This window comes from Eurosta solidaginis, chromosome 2 (assembly GCF_040869045.1).
Source record: "Eurosta solidaginis isolate ZX-2024a chromosome 2, ASM4086904v1, whole genome shotgun sequence".
Classification (NCBI taxonomy): domain Eukaryota; kingdom Metazoa; phylum Arthropoda; class Insecta; order Diptera; family Tephritidae; genus Eurosta; species Eurosta solidaginis.
Window position 1 is genome coordinate 226,267,070 of NC_090320.1, and position 20,722 is coordinate 226,287,791.

At 37.9% G+C, this 20,722-nt stretch overlaps 1 protein-coding gene across 12 annotated transcripts in view; it reads right to left on the bottom strand.

Annotated features, from left to right (window-relative positions):
• Window positions 1–20,722, bottom strand: part of capu (cappuccino) — a 219,331-nt gene that overhangs the window by 8,056 nt on the left and 190,553 nt on the right. For all 12 annotated transcript variants that reach the window (XM_067767177.1, XM_067767180.1, XM_067767188.1 and 9 more), the window contains 2 exons: window positions 1,794–2,694; window positions 764–1,735 (listed from right to left, as the gene is read on the bottom strand). In XM_067767177.1, coding sequence (XP_067623278.1) covers window positions 764–1,735; window positions 1,794–2,694 — 1,873 coding nt within the window. The remainder of the gene's footprint in view (window positions 1–763; window positions 1,736–1,793; window positions 2,695–20,722) is intronic.

Sequence of the window (20,722 nt, forward strand, 5' to 3'; positions counted from 1 at the left end):
TGAAACTCATAAGTGGTAAGTTATGATGGATAAAAACAGGCTTTTCAGCATTTTTGGGTAGCAAGCGATTACGCTTTTCATCGCAAATGTTACCAGCCTCAGAAAATAACCTCTCGCTATACACGCTACTTCCAGGAGAAGAACTTTAGCAAATTTCGAAAGGTTTGGGTATTGTTTTTCGTTTACTAACCACCACTTGTAAGGATCGGTATTCCGATCTAGGCGAATAAAAATCCAACTCGTTTGCGACAGCATTCTTTTCCACGTCCTCCTCATCATTAGCATTTCGCATATTATCTGTAGCGACTTCCTCAAAGCAGTTCCAGAAACTGTCGTGTATTTCAGTAGTCCTATAATTTTCATTCAAGTTTCTTTTCTTATGAACTGGAGAAGAATCGTCATCGGTACTACTAGATTCATCATAACTAACTCGCCCCGACAAGCATGTATTTCGTTCCGAATATTCGGCGCTTCGGCCGACAGCGTTGCCGAATATTCGGTATTCGGCCAATTCACTATTCGTGGCATCTCTAGTCTTAATATACCAGTTGCTGTGGGAGTCGCAAATAAACTTTACAATTTTCTCACATTCATGCAAAGGGGCGCTCTTCCCTCAATTTCAAGGAACCTCGTTCGAGCTCACCTATTTGCCTAAAGTTTTTGTGTCTTTCGGGTAAGGATTCCGAAATTATATCAAGGATAGTCAAAACATACGAATTGCTGTGGGAGTCGCAGGTAAACCTAAGACATTTCTCACACTCACCTTTCAACTTCTTATGCAATTCCATCACTTGTAGCTTCACTTCATCAAACTCCACTTGTGCCGCGCGTTCCACATCGGATGGTTCTGGTATGGGCAGCGTCATTTCCAACAACTGTACGCCCTCTTTCCGTCGCCTACTAATATAGGTGCGTACAATGAAATGTAACAGCGTCGTTTGCGACTCTTTCGACTTGACATCCTTGAGTTTGCCTAAAATCTCCAAAGTGAAACCATCCGCCTGACCACGCTGCCGATTACCACCATTCATATAGTTTCCTAAAGTTAGAATAATAGCGAATACCAGCTTTAAGTCTTCACTTTCGATCAAATATTGCGATAGTTGTGTCACAACTTCAAGTTTCCGTGCTATGACTGTTGCAGCCTCTTCGAATTCAGCTTGGAAGACAATACACGAAATACGTTCCGTAGACATAGAGATCTGTGAGATTTTGAGTAAAAATTGTTCTGGATAGTCTAGCGGAATATCACTTTGTGCGGCCTCCTTGATTAACTCCAACTCTTCATTTGTTGCTTTAACATTAATAATTTGTTGTAAGGTTTCTAAGCTAACTACTGAGGTATCTACGTGATAGATAGCGTGCTCGATCTCACAAAAGTCAACATGTAGACTACGTGATACAATACCGACATTTTGTGAACGTTTGCTATCCAACACTTTCATTGTCTTCACACGCACTTCCTTATTTTCTTTCGGTTTGGTCACCGGCACAACTGCCTGTCGTGAGAAGAGTTCGGTAAATTCGTCAATATTATCAAGACTCGTCTCTTCAATTTCCTGCCAAATTTCTTTCGGCGTCGCTGAGTCTACAACATCGTCTGGCGAGCTACCTGAGCTGGACTCCGTGCTGGATTGTGGCATTAGAGGTTTGGAAGGTGGCGCAGGAGTTACTATACGCGTCCAATAAAGAGGTTTCATAGGTCTTGGCGGGTTAACGGCAGTCTTGCGGAGAGCTGAGGAAGTAAACATGTTTAATGGAAATTTATGTATACAAAAATGAAAGATACTTACTATTTGTAGAGTGGAACCACGCTGCCTCAGTTGGATTTGGCAGAGGCGCTGGTGTCGTAGATGTGGGTGGTTTTGGTGCTCCGGGTGGTGGAGGTGGCGGTACAGTGGATGTGTTGAGTGGGGCGAGTGAAGGTGGCGGCGGTGGTGGCGGACCACCACATGAAGCTGGTGCTTGCGTAGGAGGTGGTGGTGGCGGTGGTGGCATGGGCGCATTCATACCGGGGGGAGGTGGAGGTGGTGGTGCTGATGGCGTTAGCGATGGTGGCGGAGGTAGTGGCGGATGCGGTGATGGGATAGATGCGTTCGTTACATTAACACTATCTGATATACTGGGATCAAATGGTGGAGGTGGTGGTGGTGGCGGTGGTGGTGGTGGCGCCTTTGACGATTTAGCCAACATTACAGTGTCCGTTTGTACGCACTGGTCATTTGTTTTTTGCGATTTTGATGCGCATAGCGGACACGTCGTTTTACCCGTATCTAATGTCATCTCTGTTTGTATGCCAGTGTCTTGCAGTGATGGTACTTTCATATCAGCACCAGCTGGCGTCGCAGTTACTTTCTCATATTCGTAAATTGTGGCCTCACTGTCATTCAAAAGTTCGGCTAGTTCGATGCAACGTTTTGATGGCCGTCGTATAATTTCTGTACCAGTGGTGAGTAGCTCATTGACCACAGCATATACTTCGGTTAAATTGTTGCAGGCCAGTAAGCGTTTGCGTAATTTTTGTTGTAATGCGGCGTGGTTATTGGTATCCACTTGTACTCCCTTTGGTATGCGAGCCACTGTAGTAGGTGCATTGCAATGCGGCCACACTGAAACCGTATCCAACCTACCCGGTGTGAGCGGTACAGATGTTGTTGGTGCTTCTGTATGTGTCCATTGGTACATATAATAGGGCTGCAGAGAGAAAGAATAAAACATAAAAAATTAGGAGAACATGTTGTGACGAATTTTAGCATCACTATGTTGTTAGTAAATAAAGGCACAACAACAATAAAGTAAGCTGCCACTATTGTGTACATGAACAAATCAATCATCATTTACACACACACATACAAGGCAACGAAGAGATACCCACACACATGTAATCATCAGCCGAAGTAGTTACTCACACATACACCCGCATATGGCTATAAGATAAACATAAACTACAAATATACATGTAACCAAGCAGGAGATACGAAAGTTCTAGAAGCTGAAACGTCTAGACCTTAGGAGAAATATGCGAACGAAACAACAGGGAGTATAAAAGCAGCACAAGCTGAGTAATTAGAATTAGTTCGATTTAAACAAGCTATTAGTTGCAAAGTGCAGTATTATTGTGAAGTACGATTGTACTACTCCGAAAGTAGTCTAATAAATATCATTTTGCAATACAAAATATTGGAGTTATTTATTCGACAGTTCAGCGATTCGAACGGCTGCTGAAGGTTTCAAATTAGCGGAATTTCCCAAAACTCGTTGCAATATTTTTTAACGGAAGGTTCTTTAAAAAAATCTAAGAACGAATCATATAACAAATCAAGACACATATATTTCAGAGATACGAATTTTGTTATTAAATGGATGTGAAAACTGGACTTTGATGACCTTGAGTAGAGCTCTAACAAGTTGGTCACTTTAGAATACAATGCCCACTACATTAGCAAAACAACATTAGGTGACTTCTGCTAAATCCATTCGAGAGCTTAGAGGGCATGTGGAACTACCTTGGGAAAACGGTTATCTGAATGTAGAATATAGTACTTCTTAACTTTTGCGTCTTAGCTCTTGCGCGCCGGGCAACATGAACAAACCTGGTAAAACTCGAGGTAGTCAACTCCTGTGCGACCTTGAGTTACGGAAAAAGAATGGGATTATCTAAAGACTGCTCGAGCATATTCAAATTAGGTGCTCGTAGATATCTGGGAGTAACTATCTTTTTATAGATGTCAGTCAGCGCGCTGGGCTTACAACCGACAACGTATCAAACCACACCACTATCAACAGAAATCTAACAAAAGCCTCGACAAGACTCCCTTTTTATGTTTACGATCATTCCAAATGTTCCAAGTGCTTATTGCAATTAAAGGGTATGTAGCTGGATTAACCAGACCTCCGATGGGAAACTTATAGGCTAGTTAATGTCTTCGTTAATTCCAAGATAGACTTTACCTTCCTATCGAAATTCGGCGAAAGTAACAAAACATTAAGCCATGACGACGGGAAGTTACCACATCATAAATCACCTTTAATGCCGAGGTGGGATAGAGACATTTTATAAGACTCCACTAGAGAGAAGGCTGACTGACGTTGCAGTGGCTATAAATAGAGTCACTTATAGTACAATTTCCAGATAAAAATATATCGAGCTCCGTCTTGATGAAAAACTGCGATATTATGTCATGATCAGGGGTGGATATAGTTTCAGCATCTTGGAATTAGGGAATATAAAAGGCTCAAACCTCTATGTAAATAGATTAAGGAAGCAGAATTCAATCGATCCACGCATCATCTAGTGGAATTTTTTCCTTATTATAATATTTTTAAAGTAACATTAAAGTTAAAGGTCTCTAGCACAACTTACTTAAAAGTGGATAGAAGTGGATTGATTTAAAAATTTAGTTTGAATTTTCTCAGCACTTAAATCCATGCGCCACCTGACGGCATTTTATTCACTTGCTTCATGATGAAGTTCTGACCGCTTATCAGGTTGTCACTCAAAATTTACTACCATGATTCTATCGGATTTCTACTGTTATCTGATACTAATCGATTGTAATATTTATACAAAACCTTAAAAAAGCGGGCAGCATCATAAAGAAGACCAAGCAATTCAGGAAAAGTGAGCAGAGCCATCGCCTCCCACTAGGACGGAGCATTCGGCGTAGGAGCTTTAGGGTAGTTTCGAGGATCATATTGGGAATATGTCGGGGCTTTTTATGGACAGTATCTGTAAAATTGTATTCGGGATCGTTACAAAACAATTTTGGATAGTTATCTGTCTCATTTCGGGACTATCTTCGGACAACTTGAGAATCATTTCGGTACTTCTTAGGTATGATTTCGGACTGTTTCGGGATAATTTTGGAATAATTTTTAGATTGTTTTCGAGATGATTTTGCTACTAATTGGGGACTATTTTCAGATTGATTTCAGTACTATGCCAGGTCCATTTAAGGACACATTCCTTCTAGTGAAGTTTAAGTTTTTTTCAGCATTATTTCGTGATTGCTTGCGCTCATTTCGAGACTAACTCAAGATTGTTCTTGAGATCATTTCGAGACTATATCGCGACCTTTTTAGGAAAGTGATTGGGATCGGGATGTTTCGGCAATGTTTTAAGAATTACTTCGAATTACCTCGCAAAAGCTTCGGAATAATAACTAGTGCAGGCATAAATTTTGGCACGATTTCGGTATTATTGCTAGATTATTTCGGGACTGTTTTTGGACAATTTTGAAGGAATTTTGAAATGAGAGAAATAATTTTGGAACGATTTCGGGATTGTTTGCGGGTTTATCTCCGGACTGTTTGACTAAGCCGTGAGAACTTATGAAGGTGATTTTTTTTTCAACTAGCGGAAATAAGCCACACCCTAATATAATGCATGTATACAAACATATCCATTTATTACACATAGAGTACGCTGGATGTACATAAGTACCAAGTACCACAACTGGAGTTTTCACATAAAAAAAAAAAAAAAACAAAGCGAAAATTTCTTAATCAAATAAAAATGAAATTTTCCAGCATAAGAATCGGACCACGTCAAAGCTAAAAGTAAAATAAAGAGGAACTTACTTCAGAGCCAATTTTTTCATACGGCATTTCAAAATAAAAAAATTAAAGGAGTGAGATACGCAAAAAAAAAAAGAATAGCAGAACAAGGAGACAAATCTAAATCTGCAAATTCAAAAGAGTCGCGAAAAAAGGTGAAAAGTGAAGTCACACAAAAAAAATATTACCATTTTACATATGTACATACATGCATTCATAAAAAGAAAACCATATCAAGTTCATATAAAATAAAAAAAATTTTCTGGGGGAGGTCGCTGTATGCACGATGAAGGAAATCGCGAAAGCATTGGTGAAGTGCATCAAACTTGCTAAATTAAATGGTTAATGCAGTAGGGATTGAATGAGCTACGGTAAAGAGGTTTTTGGTGAGAACATCTATGAAGCATACTACATACACTCATACATAATCGAAATGGGACAATTGAGCCGCTCAGTGCACACATCGATTAACTTCATAAAACGAAAAGTTGAGAAACGCGATGATGTAATGTATATTGTTTTTAAAAATTCCTCTGATAATATGAAACAAAAGGGAACAAAATAAGGGAAAATGACCATGTAGGAAAATGAACCTAGGGTAACCCTGGAATGTGTTTGCATGACATGGGTATCAAATGGAAGGTATTAAAGAGTATTTTAGAATGGAGTGGGCCATAGTTTTACAGGTGGACGCCTTTTCGAGATATCGCCATAAAGGTGGACCAGGGGTGACTCTATGTGTTTATATGATATCGGTGTCAAATGAAAGGTGTTAATGAGTATTTTAAAAGGGAGTGGACCGTAGTTGTATATGTGAAGACGTTTTCGAGATATCGACCAAAATGTGGACCAGGGTGACCCAGAACATCATCTATCGGGTACCGCTAATTTATTTATATATGTAATAACACGAACAGTATTCCTGCCATGATTCCAAGGGCTTTTGATTTCGCCCGCCGAACTTTTTCATTTTCTTCTACTTAATATTAATATGGTAGGTGTCACACCCATTTTACAAAGCTTTTTCCAAAGTTATATTTTGCGTCAAAAAACCAATCCAATCACCATGTCTCATCCCTTTTTTCACCATGTTTCATCCCTTTTTTCGTATTTGGTATATAATTAAGGCATTTATTTCATTTTTCGATATCGAAAAAGTGGGCGTGGTCATAGTCGGATTTCGCCCATTTTTAATACAAAAATAAAGTGAGTTCAGATAAGTACGTGAACTGAGTTTAGTAAAGGTATATCGATTTTTGCCCAAGTTATCGTATTAACGGCCAAGCGGGAGGACAGACGGTCGACTGTGTATAAAAGCTGGGCGTGGCTTCAACCGACTTCGCCCATTTCGAAGAAAACAGTTACCGGCATAGAAGCTATGCCCTTACCAAATTTCACAAGGATTGGTAAATTTTTGTTCGAATTATGGCATTCAAACTATTCTAGACCAATTAAATGGAAAAGGGCGGAGCCACGCCGATTTTTGAAATTTTCTTGTATTTTTGTATTTTGTTGCACCATATCATTATTGGAGTTGAATGTTGACATAATTTACTTATATACTGTAAAGATATTCAATTTCTTGTTAAAATTTGATTTAAAAAAATTTTTTTTTGTAAGTGGGCGTGTTCGTTATCTGATTTTGCTAATTTTTATTTAGCACACACATAGTAATAGGTTTAACGTTGCTGCCAAATTTCATCGTGATATCATCAACGACTGCCAAACTACAGCTTGCAAAACTTTTAAATTACCATCTTTTAAAAGTGGGAGATGCCACGCCCGTTGCCCAATTTTCTATTCTGCGTCATAAGGTCAACCCACCTACCAATTTTCATCGCTTTATCCGTCTTTGGTAATGCATTATCGCACTTTTTCGGTTTTTCGATATCGAAAAAGTATGCGTGGTGATAGTCCGATTTCGGTCATTTTATATAGCGATCTGAGATGAGTGCCCAGGAACTTACATACCATATTTCATTAAGACACCACAAAATTTACTCAAGTTATCGTGTTTACGAACGGACGGACGGCCGAACGGACCGACGGACGGACATGGCTAAATGAAATTTCTTTTTTCGCCGAGATCATTTTGATATATAGAAGTCTATATCTATCTCCATTAGTTTATGCCGTTACGGATCACCGTTATGCGAACAAAATTAATATACTCTGTGAGCTCTGCTCAGCTGAGTATAATAATTTACAAAAATATAGTGTATTTAAATAAAGTAGATAACCCTATGACTGATATACTAACTACCGTTTGCATTGTGCTTCTTTTTATCTGTTTACCGATGCGATTTTGTTACGAATATTATTGAGAGGGAGAGGCATCTTCGGCTGTTTTAAAACAAATGAGCGTCGATGCACGGCCAGAACAGATACAGCGTTACTGAAACGATTTACATTAGAGTATGGAGTTAATCGAAATGGCTTCTGAAACAAATTATTATTATTCAATGGCCAAAAAAATTTGTCATTTAACGGTGCTAATCTTTATTATTCAGGAAAGTTATTACAAATATAAAAAGTTATGACTATACCAAGGGCTTTGACACTTAAATTTAAGATTTTTCAAAAAGTGGAGTTAATCGATGTGTGCACTGAGCGGCTCAATTAGCTTTCTGGATAAATATCGGGTTAAATTTTATTCGTCAATACCGAAGAGCTCAAGGGGGCTCCGAACGGCATCTGCAAGGCAGATAAATTTCCACTGAGAAGCTTTTCATAGCAGAAATACGCTCGGAGTGTTTGCCAAATCTCTTCTGAGGGGCGACCCTGATTAAGCAATTTTTTTGTGTGCCTTTGCCCGGTAGTTGAACCCAGGACTCTCCGCATGGTAGGCGGAGCACGCTACTTCAACACCATGACGGCGGCGGTTTAATCCTATTTATTTCAATTATAAATAACAATAAGGAAGTTCAGGATTATGTGCAAATAGTGTAGCATCAATGTATTGAAAACTTTCGTACACTTACGAAATACACATCAATGCATTTGCTACGTCATTGCAAAAATGCAACATCAAAAACCGAAGTTTATTTTCTCAATATTGAAGAGCAAATTATCAAATGTCAAAACAAAATAAAGAGTGAAAAGAAACAATTTAAAATGAAAAAAGTTGCTCACTATCCGTAGCTTATACTTGCTATAGCAACGTTTCCAACGTTAAATACACAAAATTCTGAATTCCCTTAATAATAACATCATACATTGAGGGAAACATCAAATAAGCTAATACCGATTTTACACGCAAACTGAATAGAATCGCTTAATGTGATGGTTAAGTTTTTCTTTTCCCACAGGGACACTTGCTACATTAAGCGAACATCTATTAAGAGCCCCAAAAATTAGTTAAAGTGGATAGTAGCAGTGGAGAAAAATGCTATTTTTGAAAAAGTCATACAGACCTGTTAAACTTGAATTATCATTAGTAATCAATTAATTAGGTTGCCAATTGATTAGTATGGCCAATGATTATTTCAATTGTTTTCCGAAAAAAGCAATTACTAATTGATTACCACTAGTAAAAAATCAAAAAAAAAAAATCATGATGTAAATAAAAAAAAAATCAAAAGTAATCAGAATTTTTCTTTCAACAAAGCGGGAAAAAAATCAAAAATATTCAAAAAAAAAAAAATAAAAAATAATCGAAAAAATCAAAACTAACCAAAAGTAATCAAAAAGATCTTTTTTGATTACTTTTGATAACTTTTGAATAATCTTAAAAAATCATTATTTTTTTTTGATTATTTTTTGAATCAATTGAAAAGTAATCATTAAAAATGGAAAATAATGGCATGTAATCATTAATTGGCATTTAAAGAAAACGGCTAATCATGGAACGGCTAATCATTACCATTAGTAATCATTATTTAACAGGTCTGAAGTCATATTATCTATTGCAGCAAAAAAAAAAATTTTTTTTCGTGTTTTTCTATTCTTTGTTAATTATTAAAAATATTTTTTTTATTGTTATTTGTTACGTTGACAATAAAATATGAAACACCAAGAAAAACCGACTAGATTTTTCACTCCATTAGACTTTAATAAAGCAATAATGAGATAATTAAGTATTTGTATTTTGTATGGAAGATTTACCTCAATAATGGCGTTAATGTAGAAAACTTGCCTAATTATTTCATTAGGCCTCTGTGTGGAATCGGCATTAAACAACTCACTCAATTCGGTTTTGATGACCGCCTTAAAGTAACTTCTCTCTATGAACGCTGCATCGTTGGTACTTAAATAGTGTGACGAATATTAGTATCACTAAGGGATACTACCACCACTAAGCCGATAATAAGCACATAATACACACATACATACAAGGCAGCAGAGAGATACTCACATACGCATGTCATCATCAGCGAAGTATTACTCACATATACACACGCATATGGATACAAACTACAAATATGCATGTAGCTTATTACAAGTAGGAGATATGTACAGCAGTTTTAGCAGGCGAAACGTCTAGACTGTAGTAGAAATATGCGAATGAAGCAGCAGAGAGTATAAAAAAGCGCAAGCTGAGCAATCATGAATCAGTTTGATTTAAGCACGCTATTGGTTGTGAAGTATAACTGTTATTGTGAAGTACTGTCACAGTAGTCTAATAAAGACCATTTTGCATTATTGAATATTGGAGTTATTTATTCAACAGTTTAGCGCGAACGCTAGCAGAAGGTGTAAAATAAGCGGAGTTTCACTAAATTCGTTACAATAGGTTAATCCGAAATTCCACGTCTCATATTTATTTTGAGTAACTGTATTTGTTACGAAACATATTAACACAAGTACGCTGAATGATTGCAAATACTCGTCAGTCTAGTATAAAGCCAAGAATTCTATTTTTTAAAACTTAAACGTCAAACAACGATGATTGGCTTGACGGAATGGCAAGGACAACAAATGCTCTCATTTTTTTCGCGCCAATAGCAGCAGGTAAGAGAAGAAAATTGCTTTGGATTAAAAGAGCTAATAGCAAAAGCTTATTTGTATATGTACGTACATTAGACAGTGACCTTTAACAGATAGCTAGGGGTTCGAAAAAAATCTTTATATACAAAATCTGGAATATGACTGAGTATTGGCGCTTTTTTGTAGCTGATGTCATGGCGCCCTTAATGAACACAGGTTGAGTGTATTAGTGCTCTAGCTATTAGTCACGCCATAGAGTCGAAGTGTTGATAATTGATATTCTTTAAAAGAGGATGGTGGTATATATAGTAACTCAAATTTTCAATCAAGAAATTGGTTTCCTGGTACCTTGCGAATCTAAATGTTAACAGATGTCGCTCATATCATCAGTGAAATCTGTACGCAATTGAGATGAAGTGTTGTCAAATGATGTTTTGCCGCCAATAATCGACATTTTATACTTACTTTTCAGCGCTAGCGTAGCCAAGCTGGCTAAAAACGCAATAACTCAACGTTGTGCACAGTTACGTAGCCTTGACTTGGGAGATTACAGGGAACAAGAAAAGGATATTTACCATATACAATAATTTCTCAGACTTTATTTAATTCATAATTTTTTTTTGCGCATTTCAAGAGGACACACTTTTTCTCATACTCTCCCTCGCCTATCAGCAAAGAACATAGCGTTAACAACTGCAACCAGGCTCTGTGCCTCGGGGCAGCTTGAGCGCCGACCATACGGCCGTAGTAGTATAGCGTCATCAATCACAAGACGAACAGACTACCTGATTCCCTACCTGCGCTTCGAGGGAGATCTTAAGGTCACAATAGAGGTGGACGGTGCTGTAAAGTATCGAAGATTATGTGAAGGTCTTACAACCTTAGACTAACAAAGTTACTTCTATCATTAAAAAGAGAAGACTGTAGACTCATGACTGGTATTCTGACTGGTATTCTGACTGGACACTGCCTTCTGGCGTCAAATGCCTTTAAATTAGGCTTGGTCAGTGATAGCAGATGAAGGAAGTGCGGTTTGGAGGAGGAAAGGATCGACCACGTTCTGTGCTCGTGCCCTGCGATTCCCAGGCTAAGACTCCAGCTAATAGGAGTGCTACAGCTGTCAGATCTAGAAGCAGCAAGTGGCTTAAGTTCTAGGAAGCTGCTAGTATTTTCCAAAAGGACGGAGTTATTTTATAACATAGGTCCTGGCTTTTGATAGGGTTTTTCAGTTTGGTCGTTAAAACAAATTTCTGATAACACTACGGACCCATTCAGTCTATGTAATGTCCTCATGGACCGGCCAGTTTAACCTATCCTAACCTACCCAAGTCTATCACGTTCTTTGTTTGCGAATAAAAAAGAGGTGTTAACGAATGATGCTGTATATGCAGTGGTGGATAAGTTCACTCTAGCTTGTAATAGTGCTTTTCATTGCTGTTGCTCAATGAGTACTCGTATGGATAGGGGTAAACCCCCGTGTTGGATGTTGACGCTTAGTGATGTCAGAGCTTCCAATAGGTAGCTCTTCAACAAAACCAAGGTAAAATATAAGAGCGCCAAACAGGTATCCTGGCTAAGTTTCTGCGAAAACTTGGAGGAGTTAAAGGAGCTCGCAAGGCGCAGGAAGATCATCTCGAGTATACTGCTCCATTGTGGTACCTAAGAGATGTGAATGAAACCTGGACGATGATAGGTTTCTAATGGATACTCATTATTCGAAAGTCCAAGTTGAGCAGGAATCTGCTCCGCTGCGGCGATTGCCAGCCTAAGAGGAATGCCATCCATCTCCATTGGGAAAAGCTAATTTTTATGGATAATTAACTAAGCTGTACAAGTCTCCGGGGTTGGACCGTATAGTTCCTGCGCATTTTCAAAGATCTTTATTGCAGCTCTTTGGCTTCCATTTAAACAGCTGTCTGTAGTTGACCCTCGCAAAATTAGCTCTCCCTTCATATCCTTCGAATTAAGGAGCGGTTTGAGTAAGCCATTGCTGCCTCATTCACCAAGGATTACGGAAAAAGGTGTGAAGAGAGGTTACTTCATTAACACGAGGAGATTGGAGGGTACAGTTTCAAGTCATTATCAAACGCGTTGTGAAGATACTAATACCGGATAGAACGCCATTCGAGTACATCCGAGACGTTTCGCTTGGACAGAAACTCCTAACATCAGGTTTAATATGAGCTCTTTTATGCTTTGAGCGAAACAGGAGGGTATTTGTGTGGGAGGTTGTATGGAGATTGGGTTTAGGTGTTGTGTAGTACTCGGACATTAGGGATTTAAGTACTTGGGGACTAATTGCTTGAGTTAATGGGTTTGATGTAAGCTGGGCTTTCTCCACTGGTCGGTGAGTTGAGTTATAAAATAAGTTTGCTTTGATGCTTTCATATGGAGAAACGGACGAAGGCAATTGGTATTGAAAGTTGTTAGGGTGTTTGGAGTTTTAATTTCATCTCATTTTTGTTTTAATTTTGAATTTTTATGTTTATTTTTCTAGCCCACCGGTAGTAGCTTACCCTGCGAAAGACAAAACTTTACAGCTGGTACTACATGGAGCAGATATGCCCACGAACTTACTCCGTTTCTGCTAATTAAGTTAGGCCCTTCGGGAGGATTGTAGTGGCTGTGATTGATTTCCAAATGTGGAAGAGTTGTTTAACTCGAATGTAGATTTGCTTTGTAACTGTAGAGCACGACTCATAGATTTGAAGAGGTTTTTAGATAGGCCTTCAAACCCAAGAAGTGATGGTGTGTCCACTCACATCATCAAGTCGGACCAAGATAAGCGAGTCTTGGGCTCTGGTCAAAAGTTGCTTTGACCCTTGTAAATTGGTGCAACGCGAAGGCGGGACCATGACAAATCGTTACTGTTAAAGCCTCGATCTCGATTCGAACCCATGATCTCACAAATCAATAGGCTGATAAAAATAAACAACAAAGTTTCTGACAATTTTCCTTTTAAATTTCTACTATTTGTACACCAGACAGGGTAAAACAAAGTTGGAAAGTTCGCCTTTAAATTTGAAGTTTATATTGAGAGGGTCTCGGCAAATAAAATTTTTTTTGGATCCTTGCAAATACAGCCGAAATTGTTTTTATATCTTTCATGAAAATGAAATGGTATATTAACTTCGTCACGAATCTCAAATTTATAAATCCTTAAAGGAAACTAGATGGTGGGTCTACCAATAAGTATACCGAAATGATCAGGATGAAGAGCTGAGTTAATTTAGCCATGTCCTTCTGTCCGTCTGTCTGTTTGTATGCAAACTAGTCCCTCGATTTTTGATAAAATTTGGTGAGCGGGTGTATTTAGGTGTACATTTAGACATTTGTCGGAACTGGCTGGATCGGACCACTATAGCATATATCTCCCATACAACCGATTTTCCAGAAAAGAGGATTTTTTTCATATCTTCCTCAATTTATCATATTGCATATATTACTTACTTACTTAATTGGCGCTTAACCGTCTAAACGGTTATGGCCGTCCAACAAGGCGCGCCAGTCGCTCCTTCGCTCCGCCAACCGGCGCCAATTGGTCACACCAAGGGAGTTTAAATCGTTTTCCACCTGGTCTTTCCAACGGAGTGGGGGCCGCCCTCTACTTCTGCTTCCATAGGCGGGTTCCGATAGAAACACTTTCTTGGCCGGAGCATCATCTTTCATTCGCATAACATGGCCTAGCCAGCGCAGCCGCTGCGTTTTAATTCGCTGGATTATGTTGATGTCTGCGTATAGCTCGTACAGCTCATCATTAAATCTTCTTCGGTACTCGCCATCGCCAACGCGCAGAGGTCCATAAATCTTTCGAAGAACTTTTCTCTCGAACACTCCCAAAGCCGCTTCATCTGCTGCTGTCATGGTCCATGCTTCTGCCCCATATAGCAGGACGGGTACGATAAGTGACTTGTAGAGTATGATTTTCGTTCGCCGAGAGAGGACTTTACTTTTCAGTTGCCTACCTAGTCCGAAGTAGCATTTATTGGCAAGATTGATTCTTCGCTGGATTTCAGTGCTGATGTTGTTGCTAGTGTTGATGCTGTTTCCCAAATAAACGAAGTCTTTTACTATTTCGAAATTATGGCTGCCAACAGTAGCGTGGTTGCCAAGGCGCATATGCGCTGACTCTTTGCTCGATGACAGCAGGTACTTCGTTTTGTCCTCATTCACCATCAAACCCATCTTTACCGCTTCTTTTTCCAGTTTGGAGTAAGCAGAACTAACAGCGCGGGTGTTTAGGCCGATGATATCAATGTCATCAGCATATGCCAGTAACTACACGCTTTTATAGTATATTGTTCCAGTGCGGTTAAGTTCTGCAGCTAGTATAATTTTCTCCAGCATCAAATTAAAGAAATCGCACGATAGGGTGTCACCCTGTCTGAAACCTCGTTTAGTTTCGAACGGCTCGGAGAGGTCCTTCCCATTTCTGACTGAGCTGATGGTGTTGTTCAACGTCATTTTGCACAGCTGTATAAGTTTTGCGGGGAAACCAAATTCAGACATAGCGGCATATAGGCAGCTCCTTTTCGTGCTGTCGAAGGCGGCTTTAAAGTTGACGAAGAGGTGATGTGTGTCGATTCTCTTTTCACGGGTTTTTTCCAAGATTTGGCGCATTGTGAAAATCTAGTCGAAGGTAGATTTACCAGGTCTGAAGCCGCACTGATAAGGTCCAATCAGCCGGTTCACGGTGGGCATCAATCTTTCGCACAATACAATTGAAAGGACCTTATATGCGATATTATTGCATATATTATGGTCTAAAAAAATGGATGAGATCGGCCGTATATATAGCATATATCCCCCACAACCGATTTTTCAGATAAGAAACTTTTCACAATTTCTGCCCCATTTTAACAGCTAGAAGCTTCAAATTTCACCAAATGCTTACGTACATATTTAGCATATGGGCGATTCTCTGCGAGCTCTCAGTTTTACTAACCCAAAATTTTGGAAAAAAATATTCGATTTTCAAATATTTTCAATCATTTTTCTATGAGTTTTTGTAGCTAAAAAACATTCCCAAAGTGGACGAGCTACAGCTATTAATTTCTGTTCTTGATACTGAAACCTGCCACGGTTGTGTGACATTTTGACAATAAATTGCTCAATAAAAAAACGAGTATGACTCGCAAGATTTTCCGCAAAATTTTAAGGTTATATCAGCAAACTTTAAAGAAAAATTGTACAATAGACGGTACTTAACTTCAAACTACAAAGATAAATATGCCACGGTTGTGACACGATTTTTTGACACGTACCGTTTTTCCAGTTCTTCAGTGTTTAAAAATGGATATTCGTTACTTTAAGACTGCAAACATTAACATGGAAATATGCGGGGACACTTGCTGATCAAAATTTACACTCACATGTCACAAACCAGTGTGCAATAAACCCAACGATTTGAAGAACATTTTTTACTCAAAAACTCATGGACACTTTTCAAAATCAAATTACAAAGCGAAAACAGAAATATTATCATTAAAACAACATTTAATATTGCAGATTAAGTCAAGTATTTAATATAATGACAGTTTATTACTCGTGTAATTAAAGATTAAAAAAGTTACCACCTAAAATGTTATGAAAAATGTGGTTGTGGACATGCCACGGTTGTGACATTTGTAGGGTATTATGAACTATAACTTCATAAAACTGATGACCAGTCAATAAAATTGAACATCAGACTTTAAAATAAACATAATTTTAACTCCATTACATAATTTAATTCATAGAAAATGCTTTAATATATTTCAAATTTCGAAAAGACAAAAAAACTGTAAGCTCGCGGAGAATCACCCATATATGTATTGTTGTCTAAAAAAATCATACAGATCGGTGGTATATAAAGTATATACTCCATATAAACCATGGTTCAACTATATGGTTGGCTCATCTGTACAGCAACAAATTATGTCTGTTCAAATTGTCAAAATCTGTGTATTGGTATTAGGCGAATGGAATGAAATGAAACATAAAACATATAAGTATTTGTGTGTGGTAAGAAAAAGTTGTCAATGTGTTGGTTTCATTTTAAATTTGCCATCTCCTTTTGACAATCCCATCGACCATGCAATGATAAAAATAAAATCAGCTGATGAGATGAGCCAACTATATAATTGAGCGATGATATAAACTGTCATTTCTGCCCCCTTCTTTCTGCTAGAAGCTTCAAATTTCATCAAATACTAACGATTACGTCATATATTGTTGAAATAAGTGATTCGTGGTCATACTTTTTACGTGCAGACCACAAAAAACGTGACACTTTGCATCCTCACACAAAGCACCTACCTATTTTTTATTATTATTATTCAACCTAATACTGTTTTCACACAGAAACTTAATGATCTCATTTCACCTGCTAATGAAATCGTAAATTTTTTGCTTTCACACAGAAGTAACTGCTCGATTAGTATGAAGGATGAGACAGACAATCATGGCGGAACGATACAAGGTGGGAGCATGGTGACATACCTACAAACATAAAAAAATTCCATGTACTTGTAAATTCGATGGACAAATGTCAAAATAGTACTGCGCCGGTAGTTGATGTATCAAATCAAATAAAAAAGGTTATAATCAACTGTTCGATGCGGCCACCTTGTATCGTTCCGCCATGCAGACAATGACATTTGCTTTGAAAACTAAGAAGCGGAAACGGAAGTGGAACGCTGCCAACAGAGTTACATTGTGCTTTTGACTTCATTAGGCATTCGATTAGCTACTAATGAAATAATAATAGATTCGAATGTTTTAGGGAAGATTGAGCTCAATAAGCTTCTTAATGTAGAAAACTGCCTTTATTATTCAATAAGCCGTCTGTGTGAAAACAGTATAACCTTTCTTGCTCCATTTGTATAAATGACGTTCTCAAAACATTTGTATCTTCTTTTATTTACTCTAATATTTATTGCTATAAGTTTATAATTTCTGACGCAACAATAAATATCGCCATTACGAGAAAAATATTAACATAGCAATCAAGTACTGTTAATAGACAATTTACATATATATTTACAAATTCGTTTCATAACATTTAACTTAGTATGTACTTAAGTATATAAAAAATAATCCGATTGTAAAATGAAAAGAAATGTGTGTAATTGATTTTAATTCTTTTTTATTTTCTTCTTTATCAATTGTACGCAAGAAATTTTGTAGAATTGCTCAAGCACAACATCTTCAACCAAAAGAATGGGCAATACGCAAGCAATGAACCTCAAACACCAAAGAATGGCAGCACAAGTGGTATACCAGGCGGTGGCATTGGAGGTAGTGATACAACGTTGAAAAATAGGCGCAGTAGTCTAGTAAAAGTTTTTGCACGTTTCGGTCAAAGAAAGCAAACTCAACAACAGCTGCAAGCGACGCCATCATCTTTCACCAACATTGCTGATGCTGCTGCCACACCCGCATCGACTTCCGCTTACGATGATTCAATCGAAGAGGAGCTGATGCTAAGGCAAAGCCATGTGGTTGTGATAAGGCAATTGGAAGATGAACAAATGGATTTCCGTAAGTTTTTTGATTCTTATTATTCTTTTACTTGTTTACCAATTTATTTTTATACTCAGCTGAGCAGAGCTCACAGAGTATATTAATTTTGTTCGCGTAACGGTAGTCCGTAATGGCATAAACTAATCGTGATAGATATAGACTTCTATATATCAAAATGATCTGGGAGAAAAAAGAAATTTATTTAGCTAGGCCCGCCCGTCCGTCCGTCCGTAAACGCGATAACTTAAGTAAATTTTGAGATAGTTTGATGAAATTTGGTATGAATGGAGACTTATCTGAGATAGCTATTTAAAATGAACGAAATCGGACTATAACCACGCCCATGTTTTCGATATCGAAAATTTCGAAAAACCGAAAAAGTGCGATAATTCATTACCAAAGACGGATAAAGCGATGAAACTTGGTAGGTGGGTTGACCTTATGTCGCAGAATATAAAATTAGTAAAATTCTGGACAATGGGTGTGGCACCGCCCACTTTTAAAGAAGGTAATTAAAAAGTTTTGCAAGCTGTAATTTGGCAGTCGTTGAAGATATCATGACGAAATTTGTCAGAAACGTTACTCCTATTACTATATGTGTGCTAAATAAAAATTCGTAAAATCGGATTACGAACACGCCCACTTAAAAAAAAAATTTAAGTCAAATTTTAACAAAAAATTCAATATATTTACAGTATATAGTAAATTATGTCAACATTCAATTCCAGTAATGATATGGTGCAACAAAATACAAAAATAAAAGAAATATTCAAAATGGGCGTGGCTCCGCCCTTTTTCAATTAGTTTGTCTAGAATACCTTTAATGCCATAAGTCGAACAAAAATTAACCAATTCTTATGAAATTTGGTAGGGGCATAGATACTATAACAGTAACTTTCTGTGAAAATGGGCAAATCGGTTGAAACCACGCCCAGTTTTTATACACAGTCGACCGTCTGTCCTTCCGCTCGGCCGTTGACACGATAACTTGAGCTAAAATCGATATATCTTTACTAAACTTAGTTAACGTACTTATCTGAGCTCACTTTAACTTGGTACTAAAAATGGGCGAAATCCGAGTATGACCACGCCCAATTTTTCGATATCGAAAATTTCGAATAATGAAAAAATCCCATAATTCTATACCAAATATGAAAAAAGGGATGAAATATGGTGTTTGGATTGGTTTTATACGCAAAATATAAAAAAAAAAATAAATGTAAGGCGCAATAACCTCCGAAGAGATCTAAGGCCGAGCTTCTCTTCCAATTTGCGTCGTGCTCCTCTTGATTTTCCCTACAAATTGGCCGGACGGGACCTACATGTTTTATGCCGACTCCGAACGGCATCTGCAAAGCAGATGAGTTTTCACTGAGAGCTTTTCATGGCAGAAATACACCCGGAGTGCTTGCCAAACACTGCCGAGGGGCGACCCCGCTTAGAAAAATTTTCTTCTAATTGAAAAATCTTATTTCTAAAATTTTGATGTTGCTTTGCCCGGGAGTTGAACCCAGGGCATACGGTGTGATAGGCGGAGCACGCTACCCATCACACCACGGTGGCCGCCAAATATAACATTGGAAAAAACTTTGTAAAATGGGTGTGACACCTACAATATTAAGCAGAAGAAAATGAAGGAGTTCTGCAGGGCGAAATAAAAAACCCTTGAAATCTTGGGAGGAGTACTATTCGTGGTATTACATATATAAATAAATTAGCGGTACCCGACAGATGATGTTCTGGGTCACACTGGTCGATATCTCGAAAACACCTTCACATATACAACTAAGAGCCACTCCATTTAAAACATTCATTAATACCTTTAATTTGATATCCATATCGTACAAACACATTACAGAGTCACCCCTGGTCGACCTTTATGGCGATATCTCGAAAAGGCGTCCACCTATAGAACTAAGGCCCACTCCCTCTTAAAATACTCTTTAATACCTTCCATTTGATACACTTGTCATGCAAACACATTCCAGGGTTACCCTAGGTCCATTTTCCTACATGGCGATTTTCCCTTATTTTGTCTCCAATGCTCTCAGCTGAGTATGTAATGTTCGGTTACACCCCAACTCAGCCTTCCTTACTTGTTTTATATTTATCTTAAAAATCGGTTAGGTATGTACATCTTTTCACTATATATTTCTTATCTCATACAGCCAATTATTTGGATATTGCGAATGGGATAAAATTATTGTTCAGCCCCATTCATAAAAGGTATGAAGTTTTCGGCACAGCCGAAGACAGTCCCGTCCTTACTTGTTTTGTTGTAACTTGGTTATTTGATATCTCATTTTTAAAACTGATATGTCATAATTTTTGTCATGAGAACCTGCTTCCTTCCTTTTTATGTCCTTTTGGGTTCATCTTACATCAATATTTGGAATCTAACCGCACAGAAACGAGCCTTTACTTATAACACAGTGTTAAGCTTGTTTTCTCACGGGAGAACTACAAAGTCGTAACCTTTTTAATATCAAAATTTTTATCGGAGCTAGACAATTTGATACAATTTAAGGTCTTCCCTTGCAGATACGAAGAATAGTGCAATAACGCGACCTTGCTACAAAGACTCTAAAATAAATTATTTCGTTCAAGCGGTCAACGGTGAACTTTTGTTTCTTTTATACCGCCTAATGTTTGTGTTAAAGTGCATATCTTCATCTTTGACATGTGTAACTCTCTTACCAATTACAGATTTGTTAATAGAAATCGCCATTTTTGCCTC